The 22858-nt window shown below is 41.9% G+C and overlaps 1 protein-coding gene across 1 annotated transcript in view; it reads right to left on the reverse strand.

The window, feature by feature from the left end:
• The window catches only part of LOC308597808 (uncharacterized protein), a 242221-nt gene extending 219689 nt beyond the window's left edge, over positions 1–22532 (reverse strand). The window contains exon 1 of the mRNA XM_081213952.1: positions 22311–22532. Coding sequence (XP_081070078.1) covers positions 22311–22529 — 219 coding nt within the window. The 5' untranslated portion in view covers positions 22530–22532. The remainder of the gene's footprint in view (positions 1–22310) is intronic.
• Between the last annotated feature and the right edge of the window lie 326 nt (positions 22533–22858).

A 22858-nucleotide genomic window follows, 5' to 3' on the forward strand; every position in this document is an offset into this window, starting at 1 on the left:
ACTAAGCTTGACAAATAATAAACTCTTTATGCAGCCTTGATGCATTTAATTGGAAACAATATAATGAACTCAAGTGCCCAAGAAGGTTAGCACTTAATTTTTTTAAGGCTACAGGCCTGTCCTGCTTTTTAAAACTGCACATGGGACTGAAGACTGTGGAAGAAACTGAGTTTTCATATATAAAAATACTGTGCACATATAATATATAATCAAGACCAGTGCTTTTTTCTGGGGGTATACATACCGTATTTTTCGCTCTATAAGACGCACCAGACCACAAGACGCACCTAGTTTTTGGAGGAGGAAAACAAGAAAAAAAATATTCTGAATCTCAGAAGCCAGAACAGCAAGAGGGATTGCTGCGCAGTGAAAGCAGTGATCCCTCTTGCTGTTCTGGCTTCTGGAATAGCTGCGCAGTCTGCATTCGCTCCATAAGACGCACACACATTTCCCCTTACTTTTTAGGACGGAAAAAGTGAGTCTTATAGAGCAAAAAATACGGTACCCCTTAACATTTTCTGAATCTTTGTACTTCTGTCCATTTGCTGTATTTATTTTCCCCAGTTTGAACTATAAAATGGTGATTTTCTTGAGTCAAAATGAGAGTACCCCTAAACATTTTTTAGGGGGAAAAACACTGATCAAGACTGAACACATTTGCCCAAAACTTTGTATTTGCTCAAGATTTACACTAATAATCACTGAAATGTTTGCTGTGAACTGCCATGTGATTATCTCATCTCAAATAGACTAGGCTAGAACATTAAAGCTTAAGCAATGTTTCTTGACATAGAGAATAGATCTGTGTTTTTAAACTCTGGCTATCATCCACATGTTCGACAGAATTGTATGAGGATGTAGAAGCTACAAAACTATACAATTTCACCATACAGTTTCGTAGGGTTGCCGTATTTTGAAGAGCAAAAAAGAGGCCACATTTGCCAACTTCTACTTTTAACTATGGGACGCAGGTGGCGCTGTCGGTAAAACCTCAGTGCCTAGGACTTGCTGATCGTAAGATCGGCGGTTCGAATCCCCGCGGCGGGGTGAGCTCCCGTCGTTCGGTCCCAGCTCCTGCCCACCTAGCAGTTCGAAAGCACCCCTAAGTGCAAGTAGATAAATAGGTACCGCTGTCTAGCGGGAAGGTAAACGGCGTTTCCGTGTGCGGCGCTGGTGCTGGCTTGCCAGAGCAGCTTCGTCATGCTGGCCACGTGACCCGGAAGTGTCTTCGGATGGCACCAGCTCCCGGCCTCTTAAGCGAGATGAGCGCACTACCCTAGAGTTGGACACGACTGGCCTGTACGGGCAGGGGTACCTTTACCTTTACCTTTTACTTTTAACTATGATCCCTATGACGACTCTACCCATGAAAAAGAGGACGTGTCCTGGAAAAATAGGATATATGGCAATCTTTGGATCTTACTTGTGTAGATTATCTGCACAGCTCAGTATGTGCTGCACCCTAAATACACCCAGCAATATTGGAGGTGCACTCTTTTTTATTTATTTATACCCTGCCCATCTGGCTGGGTTTTCCCAGCCACTCTAGATTTCAGGAGGAGGAGCAGAGCTCAGTAAAGCCCAGAGGTCACCGAAAAACTGTGAAAAGGCCATTATTGCAATGAAAAAGGTTCTGAAGGGTTAGTACAATACTCTGATGATCTCAGCTTTTGTGGAAATGATAGGTCATTACCACCAGAGACCAGGTGAAGCTGCTGTTCTCAAGCCAAATCCAAATTTATGACTCTTAATGGTGTTAAGAACATATACCAACCATTGGACCACCTTAGTATTGCCTACACTGACTGGCAGCTGTGGCTGTCCATGGTCTCAGGCAGGAGTGGCTCAATTCTACCTGTAGATGGCAATAGGGATTGGACTGGGGACCTTCTTGCAAGCCACTGAGCTGTGGTCCTTACTTTATATTTTATGAAACAGTTCCATTATTTTGGATGGCCTCAGCTCAAGATTTTAAGCAGACGGAACTGGCAGTCTTCTGACTGCCTTTCTTTACTTTATTTTATTTATTGAGGGATGTGAGAATCCCCAGAACAGCACAGGTGGGAGGGGGGATTGTTCTGTCTGGTAATCTGAGATACTTGGCCTGACAAAATGGCCGCCATAGTGTGACTTTGAATTCCTTCCTTTATCTTCCTATCTCCATCCACCTTGGAAACAAAGCCTGACTATCTACTGGGAGATAAAAATTCCAGTCTACACTGGGCTTATCTTCTTATTTTTGTTGTTGTTGTTTTATTTGTACCTTGCCTATCTGACTAGTATGCCCTAGCCAGTCTGGGCAGCTTCCAGTATATTCAAAAACATAATAAAACATTTAACATTAAAAAAATCCCTATACAGGGCTGCCTTCAGCTGTCTTCTGAAGGTTGTATAGTTACTTATCTCCTTGACATATGGCGGAAGGGCATTCCACAGGAAGGGCACCACTACCGAAAAGGCCCTCTGCTTGGTTCACTGTAACCTCACTTCTCACAGCGAGGGAACTGCTAGTAGCCCTCAGTACTGGATCTCAGTGTCTGGGCTGAATGATGAGAGTGGAGACGCTCCTTCAGGTATAAAAGGCTGAGGCCATTTAGGGCTTTAAAGGTCAGCACCAACACTTTGAATTGTGCTCAGAAACGTACTGGGAACCAGTGTAGGTCTTTAAGATCTTCTTGTCCTGCTGCTTCCCACCTCCTTGAGGAAAACCGCTCTTAGTGCTTAGTTGGAACAAATGGCAATTTGGGATTCCCCACGAATTGCCATTTGTTCTGATTTAACACTAAAGAGTGGATTTTCTTTCTTTCTTTTTTATAAATTTTTTATTGGGTTTTCATAGTTTATATAGACATAACACAAACACAAAGACAAACATGCATAATTTCAAAACCTTATTTTCTTAACCACTTTCCATGACTTCCCCACACCTCCCCTTCTTGCATCCTGATTCCAATAGTTAACTCAGCAAGTTCTTATCTCCAACTTTTACCTTATTATTTTACTTATTTGTTCTTAATTAACCAAATTTAAGTTATAAACCTCAATTAAACGACGATACTCATCATTTAAATCCTTTTCTAAGGTCGACCCACGTTCCCTTCCACAAATTTCCCAATTTTTAAACTAATTAAAAGAAAAAAGAACATAATAACATAAAACAAAATATAATTATACACCCTTTGGATTCCAGAACTCTCGCCCCCCCCCCTTTCCCGGTTTCGATCCCCAAAGATAAAGAGTGGATTTTCTCTTCAAAAAGAGTGGGACACGGGGGGAACTGCTTGGGCCCATGCTTTCTAGGCACAGAATCAACATAAGTGTGGATAGGCTCATAGGGTCTCAGATTTGCACTTATCTGAGAATAAACCCCATTGAACTTACCGGGGCTTACTTCTGAGCTTCTAAATGACTACACTGCCATGCTATACTCCTGGGCACACTGGCAAAAAAGCTCTGACGTCAATTATTCCTTTTCCTTAGCATATATGTTAATATTTTCAGGATTGCTGCATTGTGCAGTATCTGAAAATATACAGTTTACATTTTTGCAATGCGATTTTTTTTTTTAGATTTAAAAAAAGCCTCAAAAATTCCTTTACTTGTTTGCTACGAAACGTATGCTCATTAGTTACAGGAACTAATTTAAATGATAATGTTTTCAGGTGGCCAACATCAAATCAACGTAGGGAGCAAATATCATTGCAACATGGTAAACAAGCTATGAAGTGCAGTTGAGTGTGAAGATGATTATCAAGAGAAAGGGGTTTGTGAGTACAGGGCAAGTAAACCAATCTACTTTCAGATAATAATGTAATTTTCTCATGCAATATGCCAGATTACTTCTCCCTCAGCTCCTCTTCTGCTGCTCTCTACTTCAATAACATCATCCATTTGGTCCTCTCCACTCCTAAGCTGCAGCTCACAAGGGCAATGCCGATTCTGCTCTGTGTCTGTGTGTGTACGTTTGTGTGTGTGCGCGCGCTCACACATTTCTGGTGCATTAATGTATTCAGCTGCTGTAAGATGTTCACAGTTTCCAGAATGCTCATTGATTTGTTTCATCAAACAGAAACCACTGAAGTACTTGTAAACCAAAGCACATGAAACATAATTAATCCGTTCTCTCCCGGTAGAAATGATTAAAAAAAAAAATTGCCATGGTGCTAAATCAGAACAGCTTTAATTGTACTTGGCTCCTTGTTTTACTTTAGGGGTAGGGTTTTTTCCTTTTCTTTTTTTGAAGTCATATATTTAATTAAACAAATAAAGAAACCTTCCACTTATTACAGTCTCACAGGCACCTAACGCATTCACTTTAGCTACTCTGTCTTGTTCATTCTTTGTCTTTCTCAGCCACAAAATAGATGCGTGTCTAACCAAACATTTCTGCTTATCTACTTTCATGTTAAATGAAATGGGTCAGGATACTACTACACTGGTACCCTGGTTCTCAAACGCCTTGGTACTCAAACAACTTGGAACCCAAACACTGCAAACCCAGAAGTACCGGTAAGTGTTCCAGCTTGCAAACTTTTTTCAGAAACCGAACATGCTCCATTTTGAGTGCCACACTTCCGTTTTGGGTGTTCCACTGACATCTGTCTGTTTTTGCTATTTATTTTGTGTTTTTGCGGCTTTTTTGTTTTGTTTTTGTGATTGTGTGGAACCCAGTTCTGCTCCTGATTGTTTGCTTGTGTGACTGCAGTACATTGTTTATTGCTTTCATTTTATGGATCAATTGTCTCGTTAGATAGTAAAATTCATGTCCAATTGCTGTTTTAGGGGTTGTTTTTAAAAGTCTGGAACGGATTAATCCATTTTGCATTACTTTCTATGGGAAAACGCGCCTTGGTTTTGGAACACTTTGGTTTTGGAACAGACTTCCAGAACGGATTAAGTTTGAGAACCAAAGTACCACTGTATAATTTAATAGTGAGAATCCTCTGGACTTTGGAAAGACAAGCCTGACTTCCAGGATAATGACTGCAGAATGAGTCCTGGGGTAATGAAAGTGGGGGAAAAATATTTCTGTGACCCCTCAAGCCCCAGATATGAGAAATTAGTTTTAGTTAAGGATGGAGGACAAATGCAATTTGGTTTGCATTTGAAGATGAATCCATCAAATTTGCAGTTTCTGAAACAATATGAGGACCAAAAACACAGACGCCTTTTGAAACTCACCCTTCTCCAAATTATGTGATGCAGTTCCCCCACCAAAGAATGGGTACCAAAATGCATACATTGGGAGAAAGTGTGCATGAAATACATATATTTACAAAAATAACATACAAAAATGCATTCTATTAGGGGAAATTGCTAGCAAAAAGTGTGTACATTGGTCAAAACTGGACAGGAAGTTTGTATATTAGGATAAATTTGCCCTAAAATGCTGCTGAGTTTTCATGAGGGTATTTTTTAAAAAAAACAGAGATTGATGAAGAAACATGGAGAACACAATATAAGATTGAGGAAAATTAGAAATTGAAAGAACTGAAATTCCACAGAACAGGGGCAACCATCCAGTGGTGTCCAAACTTTTTAAAAAGAGGGCCAGATTTGATGAAGTGAAGGACCAACCAGGGCGCCAACCAGAATTGTTGACCTTTTTTAATGATTTTACCCCAAAGTTGTTGAGTTGAGGGGCCGGATTGGATCAACCAGCGGGCTGAATTAGGCCCGCCCCTGAAGCGGACATTGGACACGCCTGCGAATAGACAATATGGGAGAGGAGATATGGCCTTAAGTGGAAAACTGGTCAAGTTGGAGGAAGGTGAGCCACAAGAAGTATTATGCTTGTTGGGGTAAGGATCTTCAAGCCTCATTCCCTGACACAACTTCATGAGTATAATTGGAAGCCATCTGGTTCAGAAGCCTGTCCTTTGGTGCTTTATAAAGTGCTACACATGCTGATGGCACTGCAAAAATAATAATACAGCCATTTTCTTCTTCAATAGGAACCCACAAGTCAGGTGCTACGGTCTACTGGACTACTGATGATCACAGTGCCTGGCGTACTGCAAATGCACTGGGTATACTGCAGAAGTCATCCTCATTTCTGACTGGATTCCAGAATGTCTTCTTTTCCTTTGGATAAATGTTGGAGGGTATGGAGTTATGTGACCTCCGAACCAAGACATCTGAAGGCATCCCTGTACAGTCATACTTTGGTTCTTCAACGCCTTGGTACTCGTACAGTTTTGCTCCCAAACGCCGAAAACCCGGAAGTAAGTGTTCTGGTTTTCGAACATTTTTCGGAAGCCAATCATCCAATGCGGCTTCCGCTTGAGTGCTCCATCAGCCAATCAGAAGCTAAGCCTTGGTTTTCAAACAGTTTTGGGAGTCAAACGGACTTCCAGAATGGATTACGTTTGAGAACCAAGGTACAACTGTATAGGGATTTTTATTTAATGTTTATTATGTTTTTATATTTGTTGTAAGCTGCCTAGAGTGGCTGAGGCAACCCAGTCAGATGGGCAAGGTATACATAATAAAATTATTATTATTTATTAGGATAGAATAGGACGAGCCTATTTTTATCGGAGAAAGGTTGGAGGGTATGATACTGCAGTAAACATTGATAATGTCATTGCCCTGAAGCAAATTGCAGGGCTTATTATACCTCTAACTGAGGATGGGGACTGCTCTAACCGGTGCTGTTTAAATAAACTAGCATGTCACATTTTAACAGGATTAACAAAATAAGACTTCAGAATGCCATAAACCCTTCAATTTAACTTTCAACGGCCACCAGATATCGCCCACAAATAACTACTACGCCCAGCTAAAAATGTGACACACCAGTTCATGTTCTTTTCCAGTCCCATTTATGGCTTAGATGCCTCAGTGACTGTTTCTATATGACATGGTTATATCGCCTTTAGTTAATCAGTGCAGTTCAGGAGCTAAAATGGAAGATGCTTAAATGCCACAGCAATCCAAGGTCAATAGACAGGGCTCCAGTCACTGTCACTGGAGAGATACAAATTTCACATGAATATTTCTAATGCCTTAAGTCTTTTTTTTCCACAACACCCAAAAGCCATATTGGCCTGGTTCCATCTACGGATCAGGCCTAAATCCTGTCAGCCCCTCACCACAGGCATAAGCAGCTACTGCTGTTAATGCAAACAGACAGCCATGCCTGCTATAACCAAATTGCAGATACAGAGCAAATATCAGCTAAGGAAAGGGTAATTTCTTTTGCTCCCACAGTTCATTTCTGTAAATAGTCTAGTACTTCCAAAGGCCTCTGGAGAGGTCTGCTCAACAGCTTTTTTATTATTATTAAACCAACATGGAATTTTACCTCACCTGAAATGAACTGATTGTTCCATTTCACAAAACAGTTCCAAAGAAGCAAACAGAAGCTTATAATACTTACTTAGCCCGCAATTCTCGGGCATATATCTTGTTGTGATCAGCAGTTATTTCTGAAATCTCTCTGGATTTTGTTTTTGTATGTTTGTTGGGGGTGGGGTTTTTTTTGGGGGGGGGTAGTGTAGCTTGCTTTAAATCGGCTAGCCTTTTAGAGCAGATAACATTGAAAATGTGCAAGACTGTGAATAAATAGTGTCGTATCTTTCAGGCAGGTGGAACACTGATTCACTTAGGATGCTTGTTCCGGACTGGGGTGGGGGTAAGGTGGCAGGGATGCGGGGAATTCACTTCACATTTAAAGTGGAATCTAGCTAATTTTCACTTTCTGACACAATATATGCACTGAAACTCAGCCGCCCTTCAAAGTTTTCCAATGCAATTCTCAGCCAAGTAATCTGTACAGAAATGCATATACCAAGGTAAGGTGTGGGTATAGAAATTCCTATGTGTGGAAATACATAATATAGAATAATATGCAACGTGGAAGGATTTTGCACCCAAATGGTAATGATTTTTCATGAGGACGGGTTTAAAAACGAACAAACAAATATGGCAAAACTGAGTTGGAAATGTAGAAAACTGAACATAGGTCTCGTAACATTAGAAACTAAGAAAAGTCCAGATTTCAACTGTCCCTAGGAAGCGTGTCATCATACAGATGGGGTAGGGAACCTTGTGTCCAGGGGGCCAAGTGTGGCCCACCATGTTGGGGTAATGTGAGCAATGGGTTAAATTGCACAGTGCTTGGGCCCATGTCTTGAGGTGCACATCCCCCAGGCTGGGATGCTCTGAGAATAAGGGTACCAGGTGCACTGGGTTACCATAGCAACACCAGCCAGGTTGAGTATATGAATTGCCAAGTCATATTTTCTTTGGTTCAGAAAATATGCCTACGTGTAGAGATGGATCTAATAGCCTCTGGGGCATTGCTTTCAGTATGTCTGTTATCTCTGGAAAGTAACGTTGTATTTAATTAATAGTTGTATTCAGCTTTGCCTTGTTTCGGGAGACAATAAACACTTTCATACTTTGAAGTGTGTGGAAGAGGAGTTTTTCTCCTTAACTGGGGATTCTGTTCAAAATTTGAAGCCTATTATTTCTGTGGGTCCCAGTGCACAGAAAACCAACAGCTAACAGTGGGACCGGCATTTATTTGCCTCACAGAACCATCATGTACTGACTTTCCCACATCCCACCTGCCCAAAAGCTCTGCTGATATTTAAGGCTGCCATCAAACAGATGGGACTAATTCCACATTTGGCTGCTACCTCCTCCAGTGTTGTGGACATGGCCAAGCCATCTTCTGTTGCTAGGCTGTTCATTCTCTTGGTCTGTAAGGTTTCTTCCTTGTTGCCCATTCTGCACGCATTAAAACTCCTTGGAGATGTTTGAATTACCTTATTTAGCGAGCGAGCAAGAGGGTGGGTGGGGAGACAGAATGATGCCCTGGAGTCCAGACACTCATCTAAGTTTTCCATCAAAATATTGTTTTAACTATCAACTTTGATCCCAGAGTTCTGATTTTTCACAATAACCAGCTCCTCCAGATCCTTACTTGTACCTGATGTAGTACAGGTCCCAGAGAAAACCTGTCCTGTTTCGCCTCCTTGCCTATTAACATTAAGCAGGTACCCAAGTTGTAGTGTTTTAGACACCTGCTAAGAACTACTCGCCCCATTAGGCCTACCCAGACATAAAATTAGGTACGTATAATTTATATATCTATACATAGATCTAGAGATAGAGATATGATTTTTTCTGCGTATTATTGATAATTATTTTATTTTATGTATACAGCTTGGGGAAGGAGTCAGCACTTTTTCAGCAGGGGGCCAGTCCACTGTCCCTCAGACCTTGTGGGGGGGCAGATTATATTTTTTGGGGGGGAAATGAACGAATTCCTATGTCCCACAAAAACCCAGAGATTCATTTTAAATAAAAGCACACATTCTACTCATGTAAAAACACCAGACAGTCCCCACAAATAACCCAGAGATGCATTTTAAATAAAAGCACACATTCTACTCATGTAAAAACACGCTGATTCCTGGACCGAGCACGGGCTGGATTTAGAAGGCGATTGGGCCGGATCCAGCCCCTGGGCCTTAGTTTGCCTACCCATGGCTTAGGGACTTTTTATTGAAAAAGCAGTTTACACATCTTTCTAAACAAAAAGAAGCATGCACACAAACAAACAAACAAACAAACAAACACAAATATTCCCGGGCCTGGAATGTATAATGGTTCATGGTAACGATATAAATACAACCCTGAAATATTGTCTCACTATTGTCTCAGTATTTCCAAGCTACCTGAAATGTTGCCTCAGACTTTATATACCCAAATGACCATAGTGCTTTGCAGGAGAGGGCCTCTGACAGATACCATCCCATCAGGAGATCCATTCTGTGCAAAGTAGGAATCGGGCCTTTAGTGTGGCGCACCACCCTTTGGAGCTACATATATAGGAATGTGGCCTTCAAGATTGGAAAAGATTCTTCAGCTCCCTAAATTTGGCTGCAGGCAGGAAGGAAGGAAGGAAGTAAGGAACCAGGAGCAGACATCTGCCCAGGATTGAATGTGTATTCAGAGGCAACCCTTTCCTAATTTTTTGCTTATGTCTCCCTCCTGAACCCCTCACTCCCTTTTTAAAACTGGCTTTTGTGAACCTCTTGGTTCTAGTAAAAACAAAACAAACAATAAAACAGATCCCACCAGTCTTACATTTGCTCTCCCCCTGCCCCCACCACACACACACACACACGTTGGGAAAGAGTAATTCCCCTGCTTGAGGGAAAGGAAAGTGGGAGGGGGAACCAGCTCTTGATCACTATGGAGATGCTTGTTCATCATGTTCCCAATTCCCCATGAGTGTGAAAAATAAGTCTGCTGGAAAGCTCACAGCAGTGTAATCGACTCTATGGAGCAGCTGTCACAGAGGGTTTTACTATAAGAAATCATATTAGCTTTCCTTTTAAACTTGCTGAAGGTAATAAGTCATCCCTGACATTCACAAGTCATTCAACAAAATGTATCTTTTTCCACCAACGCAGAATGCCTGTCATGTAATTAATATCAGATTTGTAAAGGGCTCAGATGCAGGCCAGCTTCAAGGCGAAACTGCAAAGCTGCAAGAAAAGGCTGGCGAGATAATTTTTTTCAGCTTCCAAGAGTGAAACGCATATACAGCCAAAAACAGTGTATTTACTTCTTTAAAAGGAATTAGTCTTTTAAAGGCTTCCTCCCCCCTTAACACCCCCCCAACCCCCAACCCCCACATAACTGGCAAACTGAAGGATGGTATATCTATTTTTACACACATATATACATTGAGAAAGAGAATAATAATTGTGGAGTGCAGGAAATCAAGACACAGTGCCTGCCTGATTTCTCATTCATTTGAAAGGAGAGGGTGGTTCTCTTCAAAATTAGGGTACGTGTTGGAAATGGTCTCCTACCAGGGAATTGGTTGGCATCCTAGCTGTGGCTGTCCCTGACCGAGAAGGTCCCTGGATCTGTGATACTACTTCATCCCTTGCTTTGAGCTACACCACCAAGACCAAAGAGCCAGGAGCCATCATGTTGACGTAAACATCAGAAGAGCAATGCTAGATCAGATGACTAAAGACCTATCTAACTCTAGTATCCTATTTCCCACTGCGGCCAGTTAGATACCTATGGGAAATCCACAAGCAAGACACAAGTGCTATAGTCCTCTCCTGATTTTGCTCCCCAGCAATTGCTTATCAGAACCATGCTTACCATACAACGTGAAGCAGCAAATAGCTATCGTGAGTAGGAGCCACTGATAGCATTCTATCAGGCAGGGTTCAACTTACTTCTTGTGTGCATGGAACAAGGTCCACTAGCACAATGGGCTCCCCCCTTCTCCCCCCTGCATCCCCTACATTTGTGATGAAAGGTTGGGGGACCCCCACAGAATAGGTATATGGGGGACAAAGGGCAGGAGGCGGGACGATTCTTGTTGCATGAGTGAACCTCATTCTTCACATGTAAACCCCACTTAGCACTATGTTGAATTCCATCCCTGGTGTGGAAAATAATCTTAAATGCATTTCCTGGATCAAAAAAAATTCACACAGATTGTTCACGTAAGAATGTAAGAGCCCATCTACTCCTGCATCTTGTTCTCACTGCAATGCGCTCTATGTGGGGCTACCTTTGAAGGTGACCCGGAAACTACAACTAATCCTGAATGCAGCAGCTAGACTGGTGACTGGGAGCGGCCGCCGAGACCACATAACACTGGTCTTGAAAGACTTGCATTGGCTCCCAGTATGTTTCCGAGCACAATTCAAAGTGTTGGTGCTGACCTTTAAAGCCCTAAGCAGCCTCAGTCCAGTATATTTGAAGGAGCGTCTCCACCCCCATCATTCTACCCGGACACTGAGGTCCAGCACTGAGGGCCTTCTGGTGGTTCCCTCACTGTGAGAAGCCAAGTTACAGGAAACCAGGGAGAGGGCCTTCTCGGTAATGGCACCTGTCCTGTGGAACACCCTCTCACCAGATGTCAAAGAGATCAACATCTACTAGACTTTTAGAAGACATCTGAAGGCAGTCCTGTTTGGGGAAGCATTTAATGTTTGATGCATTACTGTATTTTGATTTTCTGTTGGAAGTCACCCAGCCAGATGTGCATGGTATAAATAATAAATTATTATTATTATTATTATTATTATTATTATTATTATTATTATTATTATTATTAATTATCATCATCATCATCATCACAGTGGCCAATCAGATGCCTGCAGGAAGCCCACAAGCAAGACGCAAAGACCATAGCCCTCTTCCCATTCCTGGTCCCAAGAAACTGGTATTTATCGGCATATTGCCGCTGGCAGTGGTGGCAGAACTTAGGCATGATGGCTTGTAGCCATTGGTGTAGTCCACAGCAATGAAATTAGCAAAGAGGACACACGGATTAGTACAAGACCTTAACATTGTCATCTCAAAAATATGAACAATAAACAGAGGAGATTGGTACTTCACACATTCCCAGTCCCACCCACCCATTGTCCTTCCCAACAGATTTACATTTCTGCCATTATCCCGTGTGTTACAAAGCTATTGTTTGTTTTGCCATGAATATAAACTAGGGGGAAATGTTTCCCATTCCGCCTGTTTCTGCTTATGCCATTAAGCCGCTGCTAATGTGACGCTTGCAAAGAGAGCAGAAATGTGCTGTTCAAAGTCTTCTAATTCTGCCCATTATAAGCCTGCCTCCTGCTTTATTATGCTGCTTTAGAAGTGTTATTTGAGATGGAATATTGCCGTGTAACCTTCAGATTACTGCTGGGTGACTTCTGCAGATGAGGAATTATCAATGCATTAAATTTGAATTAGCTCCGAGGAATCATGCAGATGTATGCACAGAGCACTACGGCAAGCAAGGCTGTCTCCAAGGCACCACTGAATTGCTTTCATGCAGTTTTAAGGAATCATTTGAGCAACCCTTAAATTGCAAGCATGATGAAGCTGAACCAGCATCTTTTCTCGATTTAAAAAACCCCCCAAACAAAACAAAAAAACCCAGAAAGCACATCCAGGGCGGATGCAGCATTGAGAGTTGCCTTTCAGGGAAACCTGATCACAAAATATCTACTGCTGAGTAGGCTATTTAGACTCAAACCTGCCACCCTGGAAGGCTCAAAAGCCTGGGCTGCAAAAGTGTCACTTAGACTAATGATTATGAATTATGCAGACGGTCACATCCTTTTGGTTACAAGTCATTTCCACACTTTCTTCCTAGAGTTCCCAGCGCAGATCCATTTCTATCCTTTTAGGTGGAATCAACAACTGCTTTGAATAGATTCTCAGAAGTGCATTTATTGATGTTTGATTTATTTCCCTCTCTTGCGCCGGGAAGAGCAACACCATCTCTTTCTCTTTTTTTCAAGAGAGTTGTCAATGGGAGGTTAGAAACACAATTCCATCTTTCAGTCGGGGGAAACGGTTGGCAAATGAGACCAATGGGGAAAGGGATGCTGTAAGGCAAAGAGGGGGAAATATCCTTCATCCTGTTATCTCTTCAACTGCCATAAATGAATTATCCCTTAAAACGGATTGGTGGTGGGGCAACACGTGCTTTTTAAAATTCCTAGACAATAAGTATCTTAAGAACTTCATTTTTCCTAATAAGGAATTAATCTGGGAGCTCTAACTACCAAGTGCTCAAATTGAGATGTCAGCATAGTTGATGGCTCCATGCCTAGGATGCATACTAGATACGGGCAACTAATGTATTTTATCCAGCGTAGTTAGATACTCTGAGAATGTCTTATGGTGCCAATTAGGATGACAGGAATACATCATGTCCCTGCTTGAAATCATCACCGGCAAGCTATGTTTATCAAGTAGCCTTGGAGGGAGGAGGGGAAAGCAGAACAATAATTAAGACAGACCATGCAGCTTTTATAGAAGGATCCCAGAACCCTGTGAGAACAAGCAACAGAATGGCAATTGGAAACCAGTATCAATAACTGCAAAGTGATCTACTTGGAGGGAAAAAACCATTCTTAACACACATTCAGTGATGAGCTGCCTTAGGTGTTAGCACTATTCTAATTCAATGCCAGTGTCAGAAAAAGAACATTCATAGGAATGATTAGGAAGAGAATTGGGCTCATTGCTAAATCTGGGTTCCCCAAATCAAATAAGAAAATTATTTGAGTTCTCCTAAAAAATAACAGCATTCCGGCAGATGAAGGTGATAGACTATATGGAATTGGCAGAAATGACTGGCAGAATCCGGGACCAGGAAGAAGAGTCGGTAGAAGAAGATTGGAAGAAATTTAAAGATTACTTACAGAAATATTGTAAAATTAATGAATGTTAGAATGATGTTGGATAGAAATTAAGTGGTTTCTAGCTGTAATGCTTTAAGAGAATATGAAACAAAGGTCTATAAATGGGTAAAAGCTTAATGGTAAGGATTTGCTGAATAAATTTAAGTGGAATACAAAAAAGGGAGGTATGAGGAGGTCCGGGGAAATAAGCTTAAGGAAAATAAGAAACGGAAAATTAATGTGTTTTTAACTGTTTTTCTTTTGCATTTTTCTTTTTCTTTTTCCATCTTTATTGTAATGTATGAAAAAATCTTAATAAATATCGTATTAAAAAAAAAATAACAGCATTCCACTTCTACCTTTTAGCCAGCCCCTGATACTAGCTTTGAGAAACCAGAAGTGGCAAAAAAGAAAAGAAAAAGGTCCTGTCCGGAAAGCCGTCGTAGAATGACCCTGAGTGACCACATTAAACTCTGTTCACACGTTACTTTCCAGGGATAAATCTCAGCTTGGTGAGATATTGGATTTATTGTGCTTTCTTGTAAAACTAACTGCCAAGTGGATTGGGCTGTCTGAGTCAAAGGACATGGTGGCACCCTCTTTCCATGTGATTGTTTAATCTTTCAACCCTTGGAAACAGCCTAGGGAGGTTCACCACAAGTTTTTCCACATGAGATGGTCACCTCACTCTGCCTAATGGTAGCGTTGGCCCTGCACTTCTGAATTTATTTGAAGATTTATAGGAGCTCCTTAACACTGCACTCCCTTTCAGCTCTCCAATAAATTGGAAGTGAGACGCTCTTGGCTTATATCATGATCCTTTCAGAATGGAAGAGAGAAACAATAGACCGTGGGTGTCAGCTAAGGATTGTTGAAGGCCAGTGATTTCTATGACCAAAGAAATCACAATAATTATATGGTCATCATTAAGCCTCTACCCTACTAGAATCAGTGGGAAACGTCTTAATGATGGTTTGATGGAATTCTTCCAGAGGGCAGGTAACATAAATCCTGACCTTGGGCTGCTATATATTTCCTCCGTGGTTGCTGTAGATAGATAGTCCTTTTGCAAGCCAAAGATACTGCTACAGATTCTTAAGGGGGGATTTGAGTGTACTGGGGATGGGGAGGGGTTGTACATTGCATTTATGGTGTCTCTTAGAGGACAACTTTGAGCAGGTGCATATGGCAGCTGGAACCCAATCCCAAACAGTCAGCAAAACCAGCAGAAGAGCAACACTAGACAGTGAGCAGGTGGAGAGGGCAACGGGAGGCCAACAGAACTCATTCTTCAATTGTCATTAATTAAACTACAGGGATTGTTGCACAATGCTTACAAAACATCACCAAATCATTAAATTCCTGAAAGATGCTGTATTTAATTTCTGCAGTTGTTCTAGGTGGAGCTTCTGAGTCTATTAAAAAGTTTGTCTTGCCCTCCATCTCCTTAACCCCAAATATCATGAATGACGCTGTTGTTGCTTTTCCTATTCTTGATTCTGGGGTGTGTGAGAGAAAGCCCTTTGCAAAGCCTCGCCCACAAGATTGCCCCCTCCCCTTCACAGCTGTTGATTGTGAGGTGGATCAGTAAGGAAAGCCAACTGCAGAGGCTCTGTTGGATCCTGTAGGATCATCTGTTGAAGGGAGGGGGCAATGGCAGGGAGTAAGGCTCCATGACTGCAGGGCTTCAACTGATGCAAAGTCCTATACAAACTTCCAGGATTGCAAGTGGATATCAGGCTTGCAAACAGACTTTTCCAGGGAGCAAAAAACTTTATTCCACGGGAAATACTGGGCTGTGGGGGAGGGAGGTGACGGGATTAATTGAAATTGTTAAAGATTGGTATAGTATTTAAGAGATTTAAATTTTTATAAAGATTCTATAAGGAAAGCAGAAAGCAGCAAGAAATATCAAGTAAAGGTATCGGAGAGATCAGTGTAAATGAAAACATGAGACATATGGTTTTGTTACATATGATTTTATTTTGGAGTTGTCTGCTTGTTTCGGAGTTGTTTGTTGTAAAGAATATATATTATGTGAATAAAAAAAACCCAAAAACTTTATTCCACTAGATTTCCAGAAGTGGTTTTTATGTCATGTGAAATCTTGAATAACATGCAAATTAACAGTTAGGGAAACATCAGGAAAATGGGGGTGGGGACTGCTGTGTGAATACAGCCTATGAACACTGGTCATTTGAACTGAGTGGGAAAACATAAAATGGGACCAAGGAGGCACATAGGTCCAATACACTGATAGTACAGTCCTAACTGAGTTCAGTGGAGCTTACTCCCAGATAGGTGGGTGCAGAATTGTAGCCTTGGGGCTATCAAGACTTATGAGGAACAGCTAAGGGAGCTGGGCATGTTTAGCCTGGAGAAGAGGAGGTTAAGGGGTGATATGATAGCCATGTTCAAATATATAAAAGGATGTCACATAGAGGAGGGAGAAAGGTTGTTTTCTGCTGCTCCAGAGAAGCGGACACGGAGCAATGGATCCAAACTACAAGAAAGAAGATTCCACCTAAACATTAGGAAGAACTTCCTGACAGTAAGAGCTGTTCGACAGTGGAATTTGCTGCCAAGGAGTGTGGTGGAGTCTCCTTCTTTGGAGGTCTTTAAGCAGAGGCTTGACCATATGTCAGGAGTGCTCTGATGGTGTTTCCTGCTTGGCAGGGGGTTGGACTCGATGGCCCTTGTGGTCTCTTCCAACTCTATGATTCTATGATTCTATGATTCTATGATTCTATGATTCTATGATTCTAAGACCACACTAGCACGCCTTAGTATTTACAGCATGTTCTTAATGTTGAACACCACCTTGCAATCTTTTGAAAAAGGGTAGTATATAAATTGAATAAACAATAACAACAGGTTAAAGGATCCAGCCAAAGGCTCGTGATATTGAGTTATAAGAAGCAGGTAAGATGTTTTTCCTTCTATCTCATTCAGTCTTGTAATATTAGTTTAAAATGCAGTGATCAATCCCTAATTGGTACATTTACACAATGGAGAAGTACTCTACCTTCTCAGGCAGAAAGTAGCCAACATTTTTTTAAAAAAATCCTGTGGTTGGCACAATATGCCACAGGTGAGGGATTTGTGGGTCTTCAGATGTTGCTGAACTACAAATCCCTAGCCATTGGTTATGCTGGCTGAGGCAGGTAGGAGGTGGAATCCACTAACATCTGGCGGGGCACATTTCCCCATCCTCGTATCTGTCATATAAAATGAGCAGACCTATATAAAGGAGGATTTCAGATCCATGATAATTACTAATTAAACAACTCAATACTCCTTTATAATATGGTAGCTAATGTACTTCCAAATGCAGAATGGTTCATACCCAGTGGTGTAGCATGGGTTTCCAGTGACCGGGGCAAGGCAAATAATCTCAGTACCACCCGCCAATAGGCCGGAACAAGGGGGAAATAACTCAGCAACTTACCCAAGTGGCATCCATGGCCACCTCATGAGTGTCAAGCACAGCAGGAAGTGGGATTGCTTGGGAACAGGTATCTTTCTAAAGCCAGAGGGTGCCCTAGCAGCTGATCATTGCCCAAATCTGCTCTTGAGTCTGCCCATGTGAACATTGGGAGATTTTATGTGTCAGAGGGAAGGCACGATGTTTTTTATTTATTGTTACTACTTCCTTGTTTTTTTCTTTTGAAATTTTGCACCCAGGGCAACTGCCCCTGTGGCCCTGTCCATGCTACACCACTGATCATACCAGCCACTGGTATCTTCTTGAGGTGTCATCTTGGGGGATCTGGGACATAACAGGCCATATGGAATTCAAAACGCCTTATGAAGTCACAACTGCTGAGAGAGTCCGGCTGCATGTAAATATTGAGGATGGGAGTCAAGCAGAATGCAAGGCTCATCAGTCAAGCTATAGCAATTCTTCCAAAAATACCGTATCCTTTTTAATGCTCTGGGTTTTTTTGTTGAAAACTGAGCCGGTTCCAGAAAAATTCATCCTATCTAGCAGGCAATCAGCTCACTCTTCCATTTACTACCAAATTGAAAAGGTTGTCCATAACCACAGGATTCAAATAACACTTTCCCTGGGGTTATTTCCCCCCTCAGTACAGCTTCACTGTAGTACTGTCTGGCTACAAGAACCACTAGATTCTAAATGTCTGTAAGCAAAGCAATAAAATCCCTAAGTTCTGTGACCTTGGCAGTACAGCCTCTGGCAGTGATTAAATGAGCAGCTCTAGGGCCACCAAAAGGATAATGGCTATCCTTGGCTGAGCGGTTGTGATCCTAGAATCAGGCAGAGCTTATCTTGCCAGTTGTTTCTGATAGCCTCCATGTTATTACTGCAAAATGGTTTCCTGGATAGCACACTTTTCTGGGACATTTTGGGGAAACGAGATACAATACCAAAAGGGGGGGGGGAGGAGTTCCTACTGGAAGCCACCACTTCCCCACAGAACGATGGGACATCTGGGGCATTCAGGGGAAATGGCTACTGCTGAAATGTATTCTGCCGAAAAATGACAAATGAGTACAAAAGAGGTAATGAAAACCAAATGTGTTTGTCCCTCAGTGCATTTGTCAAAATGGAAACGTATAAGCCGCAGTTATTCTGTTCTTCATTTCTTCCAGAATGAATGCAGAACCCTGACAAGGAGGTAGGAGAACCCCAGGAAGGAGATTTTCAAGAGGACGTGGTCCAGAGGAAAATTGGGAAGATGAGAAGGCCAGGGGGAAGGTCTGTGGAAATGGAAAGCTGAGAGAGAGAATGGATAGAGAGGAGGCATAACATGATCAGAAGCTGGAAAGGTGACAAAAGGTCACATATTGATTACAAATAGCCAGACAATCTGGCTCAAGCCTCTAGAGTCTGCTACTGAAAGAGCAAAAATTGGATTTTCAGGGGAGGGGAAGGTTTTCATATACAGTGGTACCTCAGGTTACATACGCTTCAGGTTATAGACTCCGCTAACCCAGAAATAGTGCTTCAGGTTAAGAACTTTGCTTCAGGATGAGAACAGAAATCGGCTCCGGCAGCGTGGCGGCAGTGGGAGGCCCCATTAGCTAAAGTGGTGCTTCAGGTTAAGAACAGTTTCAGGTTAAGTACAGACCTCTGGAACGAATTAAGTACTTAGCCTGAGGTACCACTGTACTTTATTTTTGCAGAATGGGTATTATTTTCCCTCCAATAATGTATAGCACAGGATATTTTTGTGTGTGTTTGTTACATTTGTACATGATCCAAACACATGCATGTTGCTCCATGAGGCTCAGCCATCACCTCACTTTCTCTTACCAGGTTAGACTCAGAGACATGGGCTTCTGAGAACTGCAGTTACCTCCTGAACATTGACAATTGAAATCCTATATAGGTAAAAACTACTGGCTGTTATTTGGAGCTGGGGGGAAAAACACACGGAGCAAGCATACAGTCAGTCGCTTCCTCCCCTCTAAAATGACCACCGGGCTTCCGTTGCATACATTCACACTACATAGTTCGGGTCTCCGTTTCTCTGGTCTTTTAAGGAGTGTCAAGAGCTGCCAAGATCTGAACTACAGGTGACAGCTTGTCACTGAAGTACCCTCAGGACCTGCACTGGCTCTGCCCTCTCATCTGGCAACTGAATCTTATTGCATAAGGAGTATAAGACGCTCCCTTCCCCTATTCCACTTCAGCCGTAATTGAGTAACAACGTTTTCCTGAACTCTGTATCCTTGCTTGTCCTTCTTTCTCCCAAAATCTCCAAATTGCCTTTCCCTTTGCAAGGACCACACAGTGGCATTGACACAGATGATAACCCTCCTTCTTCCCTGCCCTCTCTGCTCTGTGCCACAACCAGCCTCCATCCTGAGTTAAAGGTAAACAAAGGGGGAATGTGAGAAAGACAATTTGGTGATGAGGTGGGGGCCCCTCTCCATTCCAGACATCTATGCAAGCTAGAAAAGAAAAGCTTCCCTTTCCTCTCAGGTGAATTTTGAGATTCATTTCCAAGCTAGCTCAGATGAACTCCTGCAACACTCCTGAGGACAACTTTGAAAATAGTTATCAAATACTGTACACTCCTTCGCGGACAGACTGTATCTGTGTTCCATGTGATGTGTGAACAACTCATTGGTGAATTTTAATTCTGATTGTGCTTTTATGAAACTGGCAAAAAGAAGAAGCAGTGAACATGGACAAATTGGGCTACAACTTCATTTATTTTTATCGTAAACTACCTACAGAACTTTCGTTAGCCATATAAGAAAGATGATTAAGCTGTTTATGGAGGAAATGGCAGCAGCTAGGATTCTCTATGCAGAAAAATGGAAGGAAGAAGAAGTTCCCACCAAAGAAGAATGGATAAGTAAAGCGACGGACTATGAGGAATTGGCAAAGTGAACAGCTAAAATAAGAGAACTTTATGACGAATGTTTTGTGGAAGAACGGAAGCCTTTTTCGGAATATTTAAAGAAATATTATAGTATAATGAATTCGGGAGCAGGTTTTGAACTATGAGCAAGAGAAGGAATTAGAGATTAGTGTGTTGTTGTTATGGTATAAAAGAGAGAAGAGAGGGTGCAGCAAAGGGGAGAAATAAAAAACACCATGGAAAACGGGGTGGGAAGTCAACAAAACGAAAGAAAAATATATTATGTATTTTAGTGTATATGTGAAACTTTTGAAAATTTAATAAAATAGAACTGAAAGAAATAGAACTTTTGTTAGTGGGTGGCATGCAAATATTTATTGAATCCCAGGACAAAACAAAACAAAGGGACAGTGGGATAAGAAATGCAGAAGGACATGAGTGGCTGAGATCGGCTTGGGCCGGATCCATCTGCCAGGAAACCTTAATGGGAAGAGGCAGCCTTAAGCACCAGCTGAGGCATGTGAGGATATTGCTTCCCCCAGGGATGTAGTATTCCCTCAGGCAGTTGAAGGCTTTCCAGCTTCTTAATTGCCTTTGGAAACTCTTAAAGAAGGAGATGGTGGTGATCTTACTATTAAAAAGGTATAAAATCCAAATCCAACTGCTGAAAAAAGGCAGAAAGTTAGAATGCTTCCTGATGGGATCAGTCAGATCCAATTTTGTGTTTCCACATTTTGGCATGGCAGCCTCAACCAGTGGTTCTCAAAGGATGTGGCGCTCCACACCAGTGCAGCACAGGAGAGGATGGCAACAAGATTCAAGAATGATCAAAGGAACCTTTAAGCATTAATATAGTATCAAAATTATTATTATTTTAGTTGTAGAATATGGAGAGATATCTTTTCAAAATGCAAGAGCATCAGGTGATACGGAGGGCAAATCCTAGCTATGTTTTCCAATGCATTTCTTATCAACAAAAAAATTGCTGTGGTGGAAGCAAATTTTATTCTCAAAGTGTAGCTCAGAGAAAAAAGTTTGAGGACCACTGGCTTCAACAGATGTTATTTCTCTCCCCCCCCCCCCCCGTAATGGGAGTTCATCGTTATTTTGCCTCTTGCTGTCTATATCAGTAGGCGGAGTCTGATGAAATCTATACAGAGCAGTGCCGGATTTATGTATAAACTAAACAAGCTATAGCTTAGGGCCCCACTCTCTTGGGGGCCCCAAAAAAAATTAAAGAGGAAAAACTGGAAGTACATTTACAAAATATAAGATAAAAAATGAAAAAAATAAAACCTACATACAGCAACAGTGTTTTGTGTTGTATAGGCTCCTATGATGTAAGTAATGGGCCCCGCCTGCTAGCCTGCTCCCTAAAATATCACTGGTTTGCTCATTTCTATATATAGGGTGCGTACATTCTGCATGGACTGGTTGAAAATGGCTTTAGATACCTATTAGGTCCATAAATTACCACATAGCATAAATTCAACACAAAAAACAGTGACAATTTGTTGTTGACAAAAGACAGCTGGACATAGAAGAAGAAGAAGAAGAAGAAGAAGAAGAAGAAGAAGAAGAAGAAGAAGAAGAGTTTAGAATCATAGAATCATAGAATCATAGAGTTGGAAGAGACCACAAGGGCCATCGAGTCCAACCCCCTGCCAAGCAGGAAACACCATCAGAGCACTCCTGACATATGGTTGTCAAGCCTCTGCTTAAAGACCTCCAAAGAAGGAGACTCCACCACACTCCTTGGCAGCAAATTCCACTGTCGAACAGCTCTTACTGTCAGGAAGTTCTTCCTAATGTTTAGGTGGAATCTTCTTTCTTGTAGTTTGGATCCATTGCTCCGTGTCCGCTTCTCTGGAGCAGCAGAAAACAACCTTTCTCCCTCCTCTATGTGGCATCCTTTTATATATTTGAACATGGCTATCATATCACCCCTTAACCTCCTCTTCTCCAGGCTAAACATGCCCAGCTCCCTTAGCCGTTCCTCATAAGGCATCGTTTCCAGGCCTTTGACCAGTTTGGATTTGATATCCCGCCTTTCACTCCCTTTAAGGAGTCTCAAAGCGGCTAACATTCTCCTTTCCCTTCCTCCCCCACGACAAACACTCTGTGAGGTGAGTGAGGCTGAGAGACTTCAGAGAAGTGTGACTAGCCCAAGGTCACCCAGAAGCTGCATGTGGAGGAGCGGAGATGCGAACCCGGTTCCCCAGATTACGAGACTACCACTCTTAACCACTACACCACACTGGCTCTCACACTGACCCACACTAGAGGATCCCATTACCTTCAGTGGCTTAGGGCCTCATCAAACCTAAATCTGCCCCT

The sequence above is a fragment of the Podarcis bocagei genome (genome assembly GCF_964188305.1).
Source record: "Podarcis bocagei genome assembly, chromosome: 11".
Taxonomy (NCBI): Eukaryota; Metazoa; Chordata; class Lepidosauria; order Squamata; family Lacertidae; genus Podarcis; species Podarcis bocagei.